The sequence below is a fragment of the Artemia franciscana genome, chromosome 19 (genome assembly GCF_032884065.1).
Source record: "Artemia franciscana chromosome 19, ASM3288406v1, whole genome shotgun sequence".
NCBI lineage: Eukaryota > Metazoa > Arthropoda > Branchiopoda > Anostraca > Artemiidae > Artemia > Artemia franciscana.
This window is the reverse complement of record NC_088881.1, coordinates 17,589,397-17,610,848: the sequence shown is the minus strand read 5'-3', so window position 1 is coordinate 17,610,848 and position 21,452 is coordinate 17,589,397. Positions and strand designations below refer to the sequence as shown.

Genomic DNA, 21,452 nt, shown 5'->3' with positions numbered 1-21,452 from the left:
ATCTGAGTTACGAGGTCCTTCTAAATATGAAGTTTCATGAAGATCTGATAACTCCTTCGTAAGTTAAAAATACGTCATTTTTTCTTATTTTTCAAAATTAACCCCCCCCCCCCCCAATAGAGCGGATCCGTTCCAGTTATGTAAATCACGTATGTAAGACTTCTGCTTATTTTTCCCACCAAGTTTCATCCCGATATCTCCAATCTAAGCGTTTTCCATGATTTTAGGTTCCCCCCAAACTTCCCCCAATGTCACCAGATCCGGTCAGGATTTACAATAAGAGCTTTGAGACACGATACCCTTCTAAATATCAAATTTCAATGAGATCCGGTCACCCGTTCGTAAGTTAAAAATACCTCATTTTTTCAAATTTTTCGGAATTAACCCTCCTCCAACTACCCCAAAGAGAGCGGATCCGTTCCGGTTATGTCAATTATGTATCTAGGACTCGTATTTATTTTTCCCACAAATTTCATCCCGATCCATCCACTATAAGTGTTTTCCAAGTTTTAGGTTTCCCCCTCCCAACTCCCCCCCCCCTATGTCACCAGATCCGATTGGGTTTAAAATAAGAGCTCTGAGCCGCGATATCGTTCTAAATATCAATTCATTGAGATCCTATCACCCGTTCGTAAGTTAAAAATACCTCATTTTTTCTAATTTTTCAGAAATAACCCTCCCCCCAACTACCCCAAAGAGAGCGGGTCAGTTCCGTTTATGTCAATCATCTATCTAGGACTTGTGTTTATTTTTCCCACCAAGTTTCATCCCGATTCCTCCACTCTAAGTGTTTTCCAAGTTTTAGCTTTCCCCCTCCCAACTCTCCCCCCCCCCCAATGTCACCAGATCTGGTCGGGACTTAAAATAACAGCTCTAAGACACGATATCCTTCTAAACATCAAATTTCATTGAGATCTGATCACCCGTTCGTAAGTTAGAAATACCTCATTTTTTTAATTTTTCAGAATTACCCCCCCCCCCCCCTCCCCAACTACCCCAAAGAGAGCGTATCCGTTCCGATTATGTCAATCATGTATCTGGGACTTGTGCTTATTTTTTCCCATCAAGTTTCATTCCGATCCCTCCACTCTAAGTGTTTTCCAAGATTTTAGGTTTCCCCCCTCCAACTCCCCCAATGTCATCAGATCCGGTCGGGATTTAAAATAAGAGCTCTGAGACACAATATCATTCCAAACATCAAATTTCATTAAGATCCCATCACCCGCTCATAAGTTAAAAATACTTCATTTTTTCTTTTTTTTCGAATTAACCGGCCCCCCCCCCATTCCTCCTCCCAGATGGTCAAATCGGGAAAACGACTATTTCTAATTTAATCTGATCCGGTCCCTGATACGCTTGCCAAATTTCATCGTCCTAGCTTACCTGGAAGTGCCTAAAGTAGTAAAACCGGGACCGACAGACAGACAAACAGACCGACAGACCAAGAGACCGACAAAATTTGCGATTGCTATATATCACTTGGTTAATACCAAGTCCCATAAAAATAAGTTGTTTGTCTGTCTGTCCGCATATGACGTCTGAATTATTTCATCATATACCAATTCAAAAACGATGTATTCAAGCCGAAGTAGCTGAGTTGGTAAAGCGTTATGTTCCAGGTTCTAGGTCCGAGAGGTTCCAGGTTCGAACCTTGGCTTTAGCATTAATACAAAAGAAGAAAAAAACTAAAAAAGGTAAAAACTACAAAAAAACTAAAAAGAGAATACTAAAATAACTAAAAAAGCTGAAAAACTAAAAAAAAGTAAAAAACAAAAAACTAAAAAAGGAAAAAAACTAAAAAAAAACTAAAAAAGGTAAAAATTACAAAAATAACTAAAAAGAAAAAAAACTAATAAAAAACTAAAAAAACTAAAAACTGAAAAAGGAAAAAACTGAAAAATAAAGGAGAAAAAGAAAACTAAAAAAAATAAAAATAAAAAAAAAAATAAAAAAGGTAAAAACTACAAAAAAACTAAAAAGAAAAAAATTAAAAAAGCTAAAAAAGGTAAAAACCAAAAAAAACTAAAAAGAAAAAAAAGGAAAAAAACAAAAAAAATTTATTTCATCATATACCAATTCAAAAACGAATGTATATACAGACCGGGACACAGGGAATATGAATGACGACCGGGACACTCAAAGAGAAATTACAGACTGGAACACCGGGACACAAATGACGACTGGGACGTGTGTGTCGACTGACGTCATGTTTGTATGTCGACTGACAACATGTTTGTCGACTATAAATGACGACTGGGACACAGGGACACAACTACAACGGGGAGGCCGGGGGGCATAGGGGGGATATATAAATGACGATGGGGACACAGGGAATGTTTGATTAGCAATCACCATCAACAAAGCTCAAGGGCAATCATTAGAATAATGAGGTATAGATCTGAATACGGATTGTTTTTCCAATGGACAATTATATGTTGCATGTTCAAGAGTCGGTGAACTTGACAATCTATTTATATGTACAGACAATGGGACAGCGAAGAATGTTGTATATTCGCAAGTTTTACGTAGTTAAAAACATATATATATATATATATATATATATATATATATATATATATATATATATATGTATATATATATACATATATATACATATATATACATATATATATATATATATATATATATATATACGTATATATATATATATATATATATATATATATATATATATATATATATATATATATATATATATATATATATATATATATATATATATATATATATATACACCTATATATATATATATATATATATATATATATATATATATTCACAGGTGGGACACAGGAACACAACTACAATGGCGCGTAACTAATATGGCGCGTAACGACTTATGCACACGGGGGGGCTTGGGGGGGGGCGAAGCGCCCCCAACAACTAGGTGTTGGGGTGGTGCGACAGCTAGCGCCAACCCAACAGCTAGTATATATATATATATATATATATATATATATATATATATATATATATATATATATATATATATATATATAATATCAGTATATATTTTTTAATACACAATGATTATCAGTATATATATTAAACTGTCAATTCACATTCATTTGCTTTGTTCAGTAATATCTGGCATAATAGTAGTTTTTTTTTTAATTAGGAGACATAGTAGCATACAGCTCACAATAAAGATTGTCAAACAGTTAGTAAGCCTGAGAAAATTTGCCTCAGTTTAGAAAATAGGGGGAAACAAACTCCTAAAAGTCATAGAATCTTAATGAAAATAACACCATAAGCTTCAGAGTATCATAGAACCCTACTGTAGAAGTTTCAAGCTCCTATCTACAAAAATGCGGAATTTTGTATTTTTGCCAGAAGACAGATCACGGATGCGTTGTCATTTGTTTTTTTTTTCCCAGGGGTGATCGTATCGACCCAGATGTCCTAGAATGTCGTGAGAGGGCTCATTCTGGAAACGGAAATTAAAAATTCTAGTGCCCTTTTTAAGTGACCAAAAAATTGGAGGGAACCTAGGCCCCCTCCCACGCACATTTTCCCCCAATGTAGATGGATCAAAATTTTCAGATAGCCATTCTGTTTAGCTTAGTCGAAAACCTAATAACTATGTCATTGGGGGCGACTTAATCACCCGCAGTCCCCGGGGGAGGGGCTGCAAGTTACAAACTTTGACCATTGCTTACATATAGTGATGGTTATTGTGAAGTGTACAGACTTTTTCAGAGGGACTTTTTCGCATTGGGGTGACGGTGGGTCGGGGGGAGGGCGTTATGTGGGAGGATGTTTCCATGGAGGAATTTATCCCAAGGAAAGAGAATTTCCCTGATGGAGGTGCAGGATTTTCTAGCATTATTAAAAAAAAACAGAGAGAAAATAAATACTTTTTTTAACTGGAAGTAATGAGCTGCATTAAAACTTAAAACGAACATAAAATATTACGTATATAAGGGGGTACTTGGGACAAAATTCAAGCTTTAGTGTAAAGAGCGAGGTATTGACGAACTTTAAATTTCGTTTTATTTAATCATGTGCAGTGAGCCAAAATCTAAAAAGTTTTTTTTTAACTGCAAGTAAGGAGCGACAATAAAACTTAAAACGAACAGAAACTATTCCGTATATGAAAGGGGTTGTCCTCTCCTCAACACCTCGCTCTTTACGCTAAAGTGTTTTTGTTTTTTTTTAAAGTAGAGTTGTGACAAAGAGTCAAACTTTAGCGTAAAGAGCGGGGCGTGGAGGAAGGGACAACCCCTTTCATATACGGAATAATTTATTCGTTTTAAGTTTTAATGTCGCTCCTTACTTGCAGTTAAAAAAACTTGTGTTTTTATTTGATTTTCAATAAAGTACAAATTATGTTCTGGTCTATAGAAGGCACAGCGGTGTCAACCCTACTCGTCTAAATTTTAGTTCGTTTTCAGTTGGACTTAGTATTTTATTGTAATTTCTATCCGTTTTGTGTTTTATTTATTTAATGGTGATTTATGTTTTACGACTGGACAATTATTTGAATTGATTTCTGCTCATCTTGACTGCTTACCTTTCTTTGGAAAATTTTTTTCGTGGAAAAGTCTTTTGAAATTGATTTAAAAATAAAGCCGTGATGACAATTTTAGCAACAAAGGAGCGTCAGAATATTCAAGACATGATCCACCTGCAGGGCTTGACAGAGGTAGCTGCCTCTAGGTGCCAACCCTAGACCCGTTCGTTAGCTGCAGCCATATTTATTGATAACAGTCTATAATGTCGCTGATCGCTCTACATCTTATTAAGCAGTTTTTCTCTGGAGAACTTTCAAATGGGAAAACCCCCAAATTTTGTCTCTGGAAAACTTTCAAGTAATTGATAGTATAATGAAAAAAGAAATCACCAATGCAACAGCACAAAAAAAAAGGAGAAAAGGAAGACTGTTTTCCTACATGAGTAACTAATATAGATCAGCACTTGAATGAGGCCTTAACCCTACTCATCCATACAATCACATAGGTCAAACCGCATAGCCATACACAATCAACCATAAAGAATAATCCATGAACAGGCAGTCGTGTCGTAAGTAAGTATAAGTCGTCATTTACCAAATATGAAAAAAAGAAAAAAGTCAAATAAATCAGAGCAAACAACCCAACACAAGGGCTCATCAGGAGAATCTTAAAGTTAAGATAAATTTGCAAAAAGAAAGAAAAAATCATCAAACAAATATAATGTACTGATTCCCTCATAGGCTCTGTGGCAGGTAAAGCCATAAAGCTTGTTACAGAAGCTATATTAATCTCGTATTGAAATACTGTTCTTATTTCTTTACAAAGGCTTTGAACCCTTTGACTGTACTATAATAGAACAGTCAAAGGTTGCAAAGCCATAAGAATTAGAGGAAGATGCAAAATATTGCTCTGTTGCTAGATTTCTATCTTTTGATCGTTTTCGACGGTCATTGCTGTTAAAAATGGTGTATTTCTGCAGCCTTCATTGACTGTTATTTTTAGGTACTTCCATTTGACGACACTCTCTGCGTTAGAGAGCCATGCCTGAACTATGAAGATTGTGTCTCAGTGCTGAAATTTGGAAATGCTTCGTATTTTATAGCAAGTGATACAGTTCTATTTAGACCTATTTATCCAGTCAATACTTTTGCTTGTCGATGCCCGGCGGGATTTACTGGTAAGCTATTTTCAATAAAACGTTTAGTGACAAGTTCCAAGTTGGCGAATTGCCCAGTTAAAACTTAATTTTACACTTTGTACACCTTAATTTTACACCCCATGTTTTTATTAATTTTCATAATTCCTTTCATCCCAAAAGTTCCATATTATTTTCAAAAGTAGAAAAAAACTTGTTAAATACTTGAGAACATCTTTCTAAAATAGTGGGGAAAAAAATATCAGCTTCTGTCATTTTGACAAGTATTCACGTTCGATTTCCCCCCTAAACATTACCTGAATGAATGGCGAAGCGGAACTCTCCCCAGATACGTTTCTAATTACACAGGATTAAGACCTAACGAGGTTCAAAATAATGAACTCACTTCCTTTTTCAAAAAATAAAAATTTATGTTCATGGTTGACTTGTCTCTTCCAAGTCGTTTTGTATCAAACATTTTAGAAAATTTGCTCACTTAGAGGCTCTTAATGGAGAAACTTAGTTATATTGAAATTTCACTGGCTAACTGCCAAAGCAGGATGTACAATTTCTTTTTCCTCACAAATAATAATAATCAGTCAAAAATAGAAATGCTCATTAAAGGAGGCTTTCCATGTGATTATTTTTTCAGCTTTTGAGAGAGGTTACAGCACTCAGAGAGATGCTTCAAAATTGACTGAAAGCTAGTTTTAGTCAAAACTCGGTTGACAGGAGATTTTATATTGAAAAAAAAGAACTTCAATTAAACGTTTTAAAAATTTCCAGCATATTTCTGATGATATTCTTATAAAGGTATGTACTACGGTATGTATTCAAATCATGTGTCTTTGACTGGTTTAAGTTGCGTGCGGAAGTTTTTGTACTTATCTTTTCTTTCATTATAGCGAAACAAAAAAGATTTCAGCTTCTAAGTATTTGAAATTTATGATAAATGACTGTTAAGGAGGCACATAGGCAAAGAGAGTGGCCATTTTACATTCTTCAGGTTACATATTATAGTACCAGTTTAAAATTAACTTATAATTTCCGCAAACTAAGTGTTGGGGCGAAAATTTTTAAATACAACGTCCACCCTAAAAATCCCATGGTTGTTGTAAGAAATTTCCTCCAACAAAATCATTTGTTAAGTTACTTGACAAAATTCGCCATTCATCGTTACATCACAATAAAAACTCTTCATCTTATGAAGTGCTGCTTTAGAGCAGTGATTCGATAGGTGTTTGTTAAACCTAAAACAAGCTTTGACCGAAGAATTCCACCCTCAGCGGGGCGTGCAATTGGATCAGACATAAATTTTTGGATCTTTGAAAAGGTGTCCTTTCGTACCGCTTTGAAAATTATACCTGCCAGGGTTTGAATAGTTAACTGTGGCATGTCACATGACGATGCCTTGTTGTCTAATAGGTAACACGAATTAATTCTTCTTAAGATATATTCTTCCCATCGGAAATTCATTTTCTTAGTTTTTTTTTCTATCACAAATAGAAGATTTTCAAAATTATCGCGATTTAATTAGCTCATCTTCAGAAGTGGTCCTACATGGCCAACATTACAGCCAGTAATTAAATTTATTACACGAATTTAATCCATTGCAGTTGAGTTTTGCACAAAATTAAATTATAAAAGCAAGTTTTTTTTAACTGCAAGTAAGGAGTGACATTAAAACTTAAAACGAACAGAAATTGTTCCGTATATGAAAGAGGTCGTCCCCTCCTCAACGCCCCGCTCTTTACGCTAAAGTTTGACTCTTTGTCACAACTCTACTTTTTAAAACAATAGAAAAACTAGCGTAAAGAGCGAGGTGTTGAGGAGGGGACAACCCCTCTTTCAGACATCTTTTGGGTCACTTAAAAAGGACACTAGAACTTTTAATTTCTGTTTGAATGCCCTTCTCTCGATTTTCTTTGACTAATATTTCCGTACAATTCTTCCTGAAAAAAAAAAAGAAAGAAAATAAATAAACACGCAGCCGTGATATTTCTTCTGGCAAAAATAGCGAAATTACACATATTTGTATATATAGGAGCTGTAGGTAACTGTAGGTTTCTCTGTTACGCTGAATCTAATGGTGTAATTTTTGTTAAGACTTCTTGAATTCTAGGGGATGTTTCCTCTCTATTAAAAAAAAAATCGGGCATAATTTCTCAGGATCGTAACTTTTGATGGGTAACACTAAACATGATGAATTTTATATAAATGGAACCAGTTTCTGTTAGAGTTCCAATTAGCCTACTATTGAACCGAGTCGCTCCTTATAGTTCCTTACTACGAGCTGCTTCATTAAAAAGATATTCATTGGATCTATGGCTCAAGAAAAATTACGAGGAAACATAATTTTTTTTCTTTTTTAGTGTGAGAAAGGGATTAAGAGTCGATGATTTTCTTTTTGAAGTGAAGATGCAAAATTAAATAAACAATAAACCCCTGTTTTCGGTAATTTCTTTCCGCGCTTTTTACCGATATCTTAAGAGTTTATGAATCTTGTGGGGTGGCGGCTATGAGGTTTGGCAGCTATGGCCCTTAAATAACATTTAAGTGACATATGGCATACCGTAAATTATGAATAATTTGCAGAGGGCCAAATTACTTACCCTGTGTCTAAGACGGGTCATTCAAAACAATTTTACAAATATACTCCTTGAACTTAACTGAAAACCAAAATGTTTTTAATATTTCCTCGATCCTATGGCAATTCAGGAAATATTAATGCCAATACACATTGACCCTGCAAGGTCGCCTCAAAATGAACATCTAGCTCATCAAGACCTATGGCGATGCTACTTAATATGCGGTTTGTTTGTTTAAACATGAAATGCCCTTTTCATCTAATCGCTGTTTTGAAGTAATAGGTTTATCCATTCATATCTTCGATCCTTCACATGGCCGACCGAGTATTTTGCATCGTTTAAACGGGACAATGTGAAAAAAATTCGGTAAAAATATGATTGGTCATATAGTATTCATTGTTATTGGTTGTTTTAATTCTTCCATAATATTTATTTTGTTGCATGTAGATTTTTATTTCAGTTTGCAGGAATCGCTTGCTACGAATATCTATAAGTGTTTCCAGTCTAGTTTTAATCCCCTTTTGCTTTGGTCGACAGTCACCCATTTCCGGCTTGTAAATTGTTTTAACCAATTTTCTTTTCTAACGCACCCCATGATTAGTGGGGGATCGATTTCTAGTTGATCTATAAGAGAATGCTTCTCCGGGACTTCTCTTAACAAAACCAGTTTTCATGTCTTAATTTAATTTCAGTTTTGCAGGATAAGCACTCTGTCTGATTGTTTATTGGTATCCTGTTTGTCAGTGATAACTTGGTGCCGCTTTTCTGTTTTTACAAGTCTGTGCCGACCTGTCTGTAAATCAACAACAGTATACAACGCATTTTACAACCAGTCAGGGGCGTCAATCCACGAAAATTTAGGGGTGGGGGAGAAATGTGCTTCTAAAAGTCTATTCGGGACAATTTTTCGTTTTCGATTTTTTTCTGGGAAAATACCATAAAAGTTGTTTTTAATGAAAGTACCGAACCCAGAAAAATAATGTCTTTTTTAAATCCACAGGGGGAGAAATGCCTCAGAAAGGAGGGACAAGTACAACTAGGAGCTTCATTTTTTCAGGATTTAATGGGAGTGTCTCTAATTTTCCTCTTTTGCTATATTTGATTATGTCTTCTTGATTCTCTGAGGGTGGGAGATGATTGGCTCAAGATGGTGCCTTTTGTTTGAAGCAATTCTTGGATTTGTCTTTTTTTTCTGCGCGCCGATATCCGTTTATTCTGGTAACATCATAAGGGTCTAACTTCTGCGACTTTAAAAAAAAAAGTGTAGGCATCAGGATGGATTGGTGAATATGGTATTAAAACCGAAATCATTGCGTAATTTTTGTCTGGGTCCAAAAGAAGATTGTTTTCTTGATCTTGAACCAGAGCCTATTCTGTGTGAGCTGAAATAGAGTTAAATAGTCTATGTTGGAGAGGTCATTGGAAGCTGTTCGATCGAACCTTTGTCTAAAATTGCCATTACACTAAAATTGCCGAAAGAATTTAACATTAGAAGCTAGCCTTTATTGTTAGTTCTGTTAGTTCTGCTAGTTTGCTAGTTTGTCTGTATTAACGATACTTCTACTTTGGATTGAAAAGCTACAGCTTTGTAAATAAATAGGCAGGAGCCAGGTGCGAATCAAATTTGGACTAAAATGTAAAAGTACTTGGATTTGTTTCTGTTCTCTGATCTTTCCTCTAGCATAATTCTTTTTTAGAATCATAAATATAAATATCTATAGATCTAGAGAAAGAGCATTTCCCCAGGGGTCCGAAAGTGCTGCCATCAACTCCAATCAACCAGTTCTGTTCGTGATAGTCCTTTACTAGGTTGCAGCTACCGATACAACCACGATTTATGCTGAGTTTCTCATTTAATTTTCTGTGTTTGGGACTGAGGGAGAGGAATGGCGTCATATTCGCCTCCTAAACGCTAATAGTCCTTTCGTTGCAAAAAACTGGGGCTTTCCCTTGCTCCTTTTATAGTAGCGATTATTGAAAGTTGGTCTGAATTAAGATAATTAAATTTTGAACCAAGACATTTTTGATACATTTTTTGTCAATGTTTACCAATAGTCCTTCATGAGCTGATTTAAAGTATATTAAATCGTTTTGTTTTCTTGCAAAAATTACCTCAGGAACTACATCGTTTTGAAATTTTTGAGGGACTGACAACCTTAGTGTTGTGGCGAAAAAAAAAAAATTCAGATCAAAATATTTAAATTTTTTTCAGCGCTGACCGATAGTGTTCCGTGATTGGATCAGATTGCATACTGCAGTAATAACTTCTTTATGGGATGTATCTATTTGGAAATTTCAAGGGTTGATAACTTTTTCCTTATGGTAGATATTGAAAAAAAATGTGTATGAGCTCTAACACTAACTTAGGATATTTAATAGTAATTGTCTTTTATTCCATGATCATATTTAGCAATGAGCGGTCGGGCATCTTTTATGCTATTCTTATTTGATGAACTTGAGGATGAAAAAAAAAATAACACAGCCACATTTCGTGAGAGGGGTTTGAAATCTATGCAAATTAGTTTCATGATCAAAAGAAGTTAGAAAATTTAATAAAAAGCATTTGCATACGAATCGGTTGTTAGAACACGGTTATCTTCGCGGATGAGGGGTAATATTCTTAATAATTGGTGTGGACGATCAAACCGCGTGCAATCTCTCCTCTTGAACAAAAATCTTTCAGCCGATCCACATTTAAAAAAATTGAAAGTTTAGACATGTTCATGCATGTACATCTTCAAGGACAAGAGATTAAATAATAGTGTTATATATCTTCTGTTGTAGGCTAAGAAAAAGTCAGTTTTCGGAACCAAACTATTATGTCAGAATTGGGACATAATATTGGCGATGATGGGCTTGCAACTTTTGCTGGTCTATTCAAGATGATATCATTGAATCTAAAAATCGATCAGAAATAAAAGAACAGGGTTTAGTACTTTCGTTAAGTACCAAACGTTACTGGTTTGTGATTAGCATTTTGGGCAGGGGTCACACGCAGAGGGAGGGGGGGGGGGGAGTGGCTCAATCTTGGCTCCACCAAAATCCTGCTGATGTTGATGGAAACCTAAATATATACATAAAAATACTAATTATCACAATTGCTGCTAACGGAGACGAAAAAGAGGTATAAGAGCATCATCACAATGGCTCATTTGTTTGAGCACAATTGGTCAAGTAAATGTATCATCACAACTGCTGCTAATGGAGATGAAAAAGAGGTATAAGAGTAGATTCGCACTCTAGCAAATGGTTTTAGTTTTGATGAATAAATTGCCAATTTTTCAGCTAGATATAAAGATTGAATGTATCAGCTCGTTCGAAGTTAAAACAGCATTACAAAGGTTTAAGAATGGTAAAGCAGCAGGAACTGACGGCTTTTAAACTGAACTCATTATGTAAGGAGCCTTTGTTTTGGCCCAACCGCTTCACCAAGTTGTCACTGAGATATGTGAAACTGAAAATATCCCCACTGACTCGAAGAGAGATTTTTTAATGAAGCTATAAAAAAAAAGTAGAACAGGCAGCTCCAACAACTGGCGAGGTTGTCCACAGTCCCTACAAAGGGAAGTGTTCTAACAAGAGCTGTTGAACAGTCATAAATAGGTGTAATCCCAAGAGATGGACAGTATGATTTTTGGCTGGGTAGATTTTGTGCTGATTTGACATTCAATTTGAGGATACTAATTGAAGAAACAAACGAATGGCCAAAGGGCATTATTTTTTCGAATTTCGCTGCTTTCAAGAATAATTTTGTAGCTGGGTATTGACGCATCCTTGATGCATCAAATCCCTGAACAGACAGGATCAATGACGCCTTTTTTTGGAGAAAGAGGAAACAATCATTTGGAACTGGTAAAAAAATAAGCAGTTATAGGGTTATTGACGCATGGTTAGAATTAATGAAGGTCGTGCACCTCTCGATGTTTGTTGTTGGATTCCTCCTGTGCTTAGACGACGCGGACGGGAAAGTAACCTTTGGACTTTATCTTCAAAACGATGCTGTGATTTTAAACTCGCCCCTGGAAGATCTAAGCCCAAAGTTTTGGAGAGGTCGTCGTGGAGAAGCACCAATTACCGATTTATATGCCAGCCTGTGTGGGAAGACATAAGTCTAAGCAAGTAAAGAATAAAACCCTAATCAGATTTACGAAAATTATGTTGGTCATGTAGGTAAGTGTTTTTGCAGGGATATAATTCCTGAAACTACAAATTTGTCGTGACAAAAAAAAGAAAAAAAAAGAAAAGACACCTCATCAAAAATTTTCATTTGCGAAAAAAAAACGGTGTTTTATATTTCATATTTATTTTAGGAATGCAAGAACACTATGCATGTGATGTTGAAATAAACCTTTGTTACTCCTCCCCATGTCAAAATGGGGGAACCTGCTTAATGAAAGAAGGTGGATACACTTGCCGATGTAAACCAGACTTCGCTGGTAAGTACATTCTTAATTAGGACAAAATTACTTTGAATTTTGTAAAATATACTATTAAAATGTGCATTACCTTATATTTTCTCTAATAGAATCATTTCTTGGGAAGACGAGATGCTACGTACTATGAAAATGTTTGAGGTGCGGAAGTCAAAAAAGATTTTGACTTGGAAGCAGGATTGAAGTTAGAATCGGAGGCTAGAAATTCGAATAAACCTTATCTATTTTCTGATCTGGCTGATTTTAAGGATGACCCTAACCCCCTACCAAATAGTTTCCTTCCAAAAATCTAATTCACATTTCTAATTCACATTTGGTAGGTGTGAGACATCTTCCTCAACTCGAGAGAAAGATTTGCCAGGACTCGGATATAATCAGCGTAGTTAAGGAGTGTAATATCTATTCCACGAAACAAACAAATCTGTAGTACAGCCTGCTTTGGCTCGACAACCTTATTATTACACAACGAAGAGGAGCAAATAGCTCCCTGCCTAATGCCTTTATATACAGGAATTATTATATTTATATTATATACTGTATTCCTATTAGTTAGAGTAGATGAACCAGGAAAATGTATATGTGCTTTAGACCTATGATTCAGAGTTCTTGGAGCTATGACAACAGGTACGTATATAAACATTACTGCGACACTGGAAACTAGAAACAAAGGGGAATTATTCCTGATTCCTTATTTTGTGTATTATTGACTCGATATGTAATCTGCCAAGTATTTCGCCATTTACATAGCCAGCGGGACTACAACCAGTCTGCTGAGCCAAAATACCCCCCCCCCTCTTGGTGAACGAGAAAAAACAACGAACACTATGTCTGCTTATTATCAGTGGGATGCCATTTTATTGGCTCCTTTGTGATCCAGGATCTTGTGCTTTTATTATGTTGTCATTGCTCTGTCGTTGACTCTTACAACATCAGTTACATCTTTTTTCCATCTGGTATACTTATAAGTCTGAAAATTTATTGATTTTAGGTAAAACATGTGAAATCAATATTAGAAAGGACGTTTGCCAGCCAGGTGTTTGTCAAAGTGGCTCAGTTTGCTTCCCTAGAGAAACGGGAGTACACAGTAAATGCAACTCTTCTATTAAAGGAGCAGGATGTCTTCCCAAAGGCATTCAATGCAAAAACTGCACGTTTCCTTCAGATTGGGTAACAGAAACCTGTGATTTAAAGACAAGAAGCTTTTCGAAAGGAGCCTTTTTAACGTTTCCTGCACTTAAACAAAGATACAGGTTCCACATTAAACTAAGGTGAGTTTTTTGACCAAAGATCTTTTCGTTAAGAAGAGGCAATACGTCAGAAATGCAGTTTAAAATAAATAGATGTATACAAAAAATGACAATATTGTTTGAGTTCGCCCATATTTCTGTAATCGGGGGATGGGACAAGGCTAAAGTGTCATCTCTAATCGGTTCAACATGACATACGGCAGGCAGAAATGCACTTTAGGCAGAAATGCACTTTTTTACGTTTTATATCCCAAGTTCCAGTAAAATGCTTTCTTATACTTCTGACCAAAGAAAGAAAAGTGGCATTTTGAACCCATGGCATTGTAAATAAATCAAACTTTTTGTGGTAACGAACTGTAAGTAAGGAGTGACGCGGCTCAGTAGTAACCGAAACTCTAAGAAACAGAGTCTTGATAACAATAGATGCATCAAAAGAATCAAATTTCGATACTTATTCAAAACATGTAAAATTCATCAACTTTAATGGTAATTACCAAAAGTTATGAGCCTTAGAAAATTTGCTAAATTTTTGAAAAAAAGAGAATTCGCCCCCAAAACATCAAGTGATCTTAATGAAAATAGTACCGTCAGATTCAGCATACCAGAGAACCCTGTTGTAGAGGTTTAAAGCTCCTATGTGCAAAAATGTGGAATTTTGTATTTTTTGCCAGAAGAAAGGCCACGGATGCGTGTTTATTTATTGTATTTTTGTTTGTTTTCCCCAGGGGCGATCATAATGAGTCAGTAATCGTAGAAGATCCGTAGAGGGCTCATTTGATCAGAAATCAAAAGTTGTAGTGCCCTTTTAAAGCGACCAAAAATATTGGAGGGCAGCTAGCTCCCCTCCCACGCTCATTTTTTCCCCAAAGTCATCCGATCAAAATTTTGAGATATCCATTTTTCACCATAATCGAAAAATCTAACAACTATGTCTTTGAGGATGATTTACCCCCATTCCCCGGGGGAGGGGTCGCAAGCTATGAACTTTGCCCATTGTTTACGTATAGCATTTGTTATTGTGAAGTATTTATGCATTATATTGGGTTATTGGGACGTATAAAGACGTTTTCAGGGAAGATTTTTTCCTGGTGAAGGGGGGGGGGGCCTACGTGGTAGAATCTGTTAATGGACGAATTTTTCATGGGGGGAAGTGAATTTTCCAAGGAGGGGAAGCCGGATTTCCCAGCATTATTTAAAAACGATCAGAAATTAAATAAAAAAACAAGTTTTTCAACTGAAAGTAAGGAGCAATATTAAAACTCAAAACGAACAGAAATTATTATGTATGTGAGGGGAGTTGCCCCCTCCTCAACACCTCGCTCTTTACGCCAAAGTTTTTTTGGTAATTTTAGAAAAAAGCTTCTTATTTTTCTAATTAAACGAGCTTGGTGTTTCAAGAGACGTTCTTAAAGAATTGGGACACAATTTAAACTTTAGCGTAAAGAGCGAGGTGTTGAGGAGGGGCAACCCTCCCATATACGTAATAATTTCTGTTCATTTTAAGTTCTAATGTTGCTCCTTACTTTCAGCTGAAAAACTTAATTTTTTTCATTTAATATTTTTTAAAAATCCAGCATTGTAAGTCAAACAGTATGAGTTAATGAAGAAGAAGAAACTTAATGGGTTAATGTTTCTCCTTTTTTTGAACATTCGACAGCAAGTCATTTATAATTTATTAGCCAGCTAGCTTATCTGTCGCGCGTTTCTCCGATCTCGAAAGAAAGAAAGAAAAATAATCCCCGTCTAGACTCCTCCCCTTGGAGAATTTTCTACGTGGAAAACCCCCCCGTAAAATAATAAGTATTTAAGAAGTTTCCCCCGCGTGCTATTCCCCCCCTCTGCGCACGCCAATTCACCCCCCCTCCTCTCCCTCCATTCTGGTGAAAATAGCGGCTTCTTCAGAAAATTCTTCCCTGGAAAATACCCCCCATGGTAATTCCCCATCATTGGGCATCGAGTCCATAGATCGGAAAACAAGATAATGCAATGAATTGAAAAACACGAACACCGATTTCTTTGAACGTCATGCTTTCTTCAATAGAGTTAATCCCAGACTGAATTCAGTTGTTCTTTGCCCTATATTTACATAAATTATCTAATTCATCTATTTTGAACATTAAATTCATTTTATAACCGAAAATCCCTCTTCCGACAATTCCCTCCGGAAAATTTTTCCCACATGTAGAATAACGGTAGTATTATCAATTTTGAAAAATATTGGAAAAATTGGGTTCAATGACAAATTAGTATAACTGATGAACTCGAAATTTGAAGAATTTAGTGGAAAAGAAAATCTTTGTAATTCTGGACGGGGATTAGATGACAGGATTCATTAGTAACTAATCCGTTAATTGAATATCCATAAAATATGAATATTTTGACCAGAAGAGACTGTCAATTATAAGTATTTAGGGCTATGTAATTTCAGTCAGCGCAAAAAGTATTGAGAGGGCCATTAAGGAGGGGGAAGTTTTTGCATAGACCTTCGCAAGAATGTAGTTAACAGCTTATTAACATTTCTTGGCGATTAGATGAATAGTGTAGTAATGGTCACAGCAAACACAGACGCATACGCGTTCGGTTTTATGTATAAGGATTAAATAAAAAAAAAACAAGTTTTTTTAACTGAAAGTAAGGAGCGACATTAAAACTTAAAACGAACAGAAATTACTTCGTATATGAAAGAGGCTGCTTCCTCATCAACGCCCCGCTCTATACGGCTAAAGTTTGACACTGTCTATCAATTCTTCTTTTTAAAACAGTAAAAAACAGTTTTAAAACAGTCACATTTGTAGAACTACAAAAGTGAGAATGTCTCTCAGTCTAGACTAGGACCCTCTAAAGCTGCGGCTTAAGTACTATCTGACAATTCCTACCTAATTTAATTGATTATTGTTATGTATGTGGATGACTAGAATCTAACCCTTCCTTCACAGAGATCCTTTCCAGCATAAACACCTAACAATGTATTGTACCTGTTGATAGGGTTTATTTGAATGAATTCTACCATACCACTTGGGAATTAGACTACCGAAATAAGTTTCTATCCTATTAGTCTCCTTCCTCCCATAGAGATTGGATCACAGGCAGACAATAACAGGAGTAACGATGAGCCTGACAGCATGGCTCTTCCTATTCTCCAAATTTAGTTTAGATGTGACGTCTTCTTTAAGTAGAAGTGGCTTATGGAACAAATTTAGAGACCCCGCTACCTCCTTCGCCTGAAAGATAGGATCAAACCCTGACCGAAAAAAGCATAGCTTAAACATAAGCAGTTAGTTAGAACTAGATTGATTGAGACCTAAATAGGTTTACTGATTATTGTTGTGATGACATTTTTTTTTTGTAAGCTTCCGTTTTCCTCACTTACAATCGGACCCTTATCTAAAAAGAATTCATTGGTTTTTTCTCCCCAAAAAGGTTCACTAAGATTGACCCATTCAGGTAAATTAGTAGAAAAAGAGCTTTTCAAAGAAAAGTAAAGAGAAGCATCAAAACCTAGAATAAGTAGAAAAAAGTCATAAAATGTCATAAAAAGTCAAGTTAAAACAAGGAGAAATTACTATGAATGAATAAGTGAACCTTTGATCTTTATAAAGTCGACGCTAATGCTAGTGCATTTACGGATGTCCTGATGACAAGAAATTAGGGAATTCCTTCCCCGAATAGGCTGTGTTGGGTTCAATCTTCTAACACCTGCTTCTTTCCTAGATCCTGCCCCCTATCAAGTTTGGTCTAGACGCAACAATACTTTGGTAGATGTTTGGATGATTAAAAGTTGAAGGACTTCCTCCTTTATAAAGATCAAGTGGGTACGGAATTCTGCGTGGATAAACTAGGGAAGCTACCCCTAATCCCATCTAAGTTTGGTTGTGACCTGATATTCAGAGAGATATGGATAATTTTAGGGATCCTACTTTTTCCATCCCCTGCAAATATCAAATATGGTCCTGGTCTAAAAAAAAAACCGAAATTGGGACACTAGTTCTCATGTTTCATCAAGTTTTGTGACGCTCTGATAGCCCCTTCTGGTAATTCTTCTGAGACAAATATTTATTAACCCCATTCTCCAAAATAGGTTAGTTCCGATTCAAACTCCCAAAATGCACAACCAGAACGAATAATTTTATTCCCCACCAGGTTTGGTTAAGATCTTATAACCCTGCTTTAGCCGATGTTGTGATGATCCCTCGTCAACTCATTAGGGACCCCCCCCCACAGTCTAGAGACGCCTCTATCCATTCTCATAGCGTCGTATATTGGTGAGAACTTCCAAAGGTCCAACTAAGCACTTATCCTTACTTTTAACAAAGTTTATTGAGACTCAATAGCTCCTTTTCCGATAGAGGTCTAGGTAAAATAAATTTAAGAGTTTACACCGCCCAAAGCACTTTTTAATCGAAATTTACTCTCTATCAATCACGGTTGTGTGTCTTGTTGTGCAACTGTGATCCATTAGTACTCCATGATGTGCAACTCTGATATATATAAGCGTTATTTAAACCGCGGTTGAAAATTTTCTTACTCCAGTCACACGACAGTCTCTACTCTAACACTGAGCAGCATATTTCTAACTCCGAAAAGTATATTTTTAAGTTTTATAGTCATTGATGTGCTGGTCACTGTATCATGACATGACAGAGATAATGAAGTAACTTATTGCAGTTTTTAAATTACTCTTTATCATGTGAAGAAATATAATGTATTTTTAACATAATGACACTATGACTTGCTTAATGTAAAGGCCATGTACATACTACAATCTATCATGCAAATACGGTCATTGAACCAATTGCTTGCCATGCACTGTATATTATTGTTGGGTTTCAAGAAGTTCACAGAATTACCAAGTTAGACGCATTACCGAGGAGCATTTGGAAGAGAAAATGTTTTGGTTAAAGTTCCTGAATAATATAAATTTGATGTTGATTGAAGTTCCATGAATTTTAGCGCCTTAGTTTTGCTGTGATTTTATTACCAAAGAAATTCAGATAAAAACCTCTTTCCCTCTTTTACAAAATAATTATATGAAATATATGTATATTTCATGATGTATTAACTTGATATATATATATATATATATATATATATATATATATATATATATATATATATATATATATATATATATATATATATATATATATATATATATATATATATATATATATATATATATATATATATATATATATATATATATATATATATATATATATATATATATATAAATTAACCATATATACAAAAAAGAGAGACAGAAGGAGAAAGGAAGACTGTTTTCCTACTTTAGTAATTAATATAGATCAGTACTTGAACAAGGCCTAAACCCTACTAATCCATTCAATTACATAGGACGAACAGTATAGCCATGCACAATCAACCGCAGGCAGTCGTGTCGTAAGCAAAGTATAGGTCGTCATATTCCGAATATTAAAAACAATAAATAAGACAAATAATTCAAAGGCAACAACCCAACACAAGGGCTCATCAGGAGAATACTCATCAGAAGAATATATATCAGATAAATATATATATATATATATATATATATATATATATATATATATATATATATATATATATATATATATATATATATATATATATATATATATATATATATATATATATATATATATATATATATATATATATATATATATATATATATATATATATATATATATATATATATATAACGACTAATGAAACTTGCGCTTGCAAAGTGCATATTTTGACGTATTTTGACATTTTCTCTTATCAAACAGTTTATGGTAACGAACTGTAGTAAGGAGCGACCCGGCTCAATAGTAATTGGTACTCTAAAAATGGAATTTTTATACCAATAGCTACATCAAAAGAATCGCATTTTAATGCTGATTTAGATATATAAGTTTCATCAAGTTTAGTCTTAACAATCAAAATTTAAGAGCCTGTGAAAATTTGCCTTATTTCAGAAAATAGGGGTCATAAAAGTAATAGAATCTTAACGAGAATCACACCATCAGATTCAGTGTATCAGAGAACCTTATTGTAAAGGTGACAAGCTCCTATCTACAAAAATGTGGAATTTTGTATTTTTTGCCAGAAGGCAGATCACGGATGCGTGTTTTTTTTTTTTTTTTTTTTTTTTTTTTTTTTTTTTTTTTTTTTTAAGGTGTGATCATATCGACCCAGTGGTCCTAGAACCTTGCGAGAGGTTCTCATTCTAACGGAAATGAAAAGTTCTAGTGCCCTTTTTAAGTGACCAAAAAATTGGAAGGCACCTAGGCCCCCTCCCACGCTAATTGTTTTCCCAAAGTCACCGGATCAAAATTCCGAGACAGCCATTTTATTCAGCATAGTCGAAAAACCTTATAACTATGTCTTTGGAGATGACTTACTCCCCCACAGTCCCCGTGGGAGGGGCTACAAGTTACAAACTTTGACCAGTGCTTACATATAGTAATGGTTATTTGGAAGTGTACAGACGTTTTCAGGGGAATTTTTAGGTTGGGAGGGGGGTGAGAAGAGGGGGATATGTTTGGGGAACTCTCCTTGGAGGAATTTGTCATGGGGAAGAAAATTTCCATGAAGGGAGCGCTGGATTTCCTAGCATTATTAAAAAAAAAAACAATGAAAAAGAAAAAAGTTTTTTCAACTGAAAGTAAGGAGAAGTATTAAAAACGAACAGAAATTATTACGCATATGATGGGCTCGCCTCCTCCTAATACCCCGCTCTTTACGCTAAAGTACTTTTAGTAATTTCAACTATTTATTCTCCATCTTTTGTGATTCAGGGGCCATTCTTAAGAAACTGGGACAAAATTTAAGCTTTTCTGTAAAGAGCGAGTTACTGACGAGGGGGTGAACCCCCTCATATACGTACTAAAAACATGAGAATACAGAAGTTCGTTATGTAAGCTAATTTGTAAGTTACGTATATCTCTTACTAATAAAAACATTCGTAAAAAATTAAAAGTTCTAGTTGCCTTTTTAAGTAACCAAAAATTCGGAGGACAACTAGGCCTCCTCCCCCGCTCCTTTTTTTCTCAAAATTATTCGATCGAAACTATAAAAAGCCATTTAGCCCAAAAAATGAATTTGCAATTTTTTTTTAATTATTCATCTGCGGAGAGCCAAGATCAAAACATGCATTGATTCAAAAATGTTCAGAAATTAAATAAAGAAACAAGTTTTTTTATTGAAAGGGTCTGCTTCCTCATCAACGCCCCGCTCTTTACGCTAAAGTTTGACTCTATCTCTTAACTCTACTTGTTAAAACAGTAAAAAACTTACTCTTTCTCTTAACTCTACTTTTTAAAACAGTAAAAAACTTAAGCGTAAAGAGCGGAGCGTTGATGAGGAAGCAGCCCCTTTCATATACGAAGTAATTTCTGTTTGTTTTAAGTTTTAATGGCGCTCCTAACTTTCCGTTAAAAAAACTTGTTTTTTTTATTATTAATACATTATAGGCTTAGAAGAGTCCTGCTCAACAAGGTAAGCGAATAAGCTCTTTATGTATTAGGTTTAATATATATGGAAAAGCTTCAAGAAAAATATTTATTTCAGTTAATTACTCTTTCATGGTT

The 21,452-nt window shown here is 35.1% G+C and overlaps 1 protein-coding gene across 1 annotated transcript in view; it reads left to right on the top strand.

Moving 5' to 3' along the window:
- LOC136039359 (protocadherin-like wing polarity protein stan) overlaps positions 1-21,452 on the top strand; it is a 173,078-nt gene that overhangs the window by 62,932 nt on the left and 88,694 nt on the right. Inside the window, exons 9-11 of the mRNA XM_065723020.1 lie at positions 5,478-5,652; positions 12,509-12,634; positions 13,620-13,899. Coding sequence (XP_065579092.1) covers positions 5,478-5,652; positions 12,509-12,634; positions 13,620-13,899 — 581 coding nt within the window. The remainder of the gene's footprint in view (positions 1-5,477; positions 5,653-12,508; positions 12,635-13,619; positions 13,900-21,452) is intronic.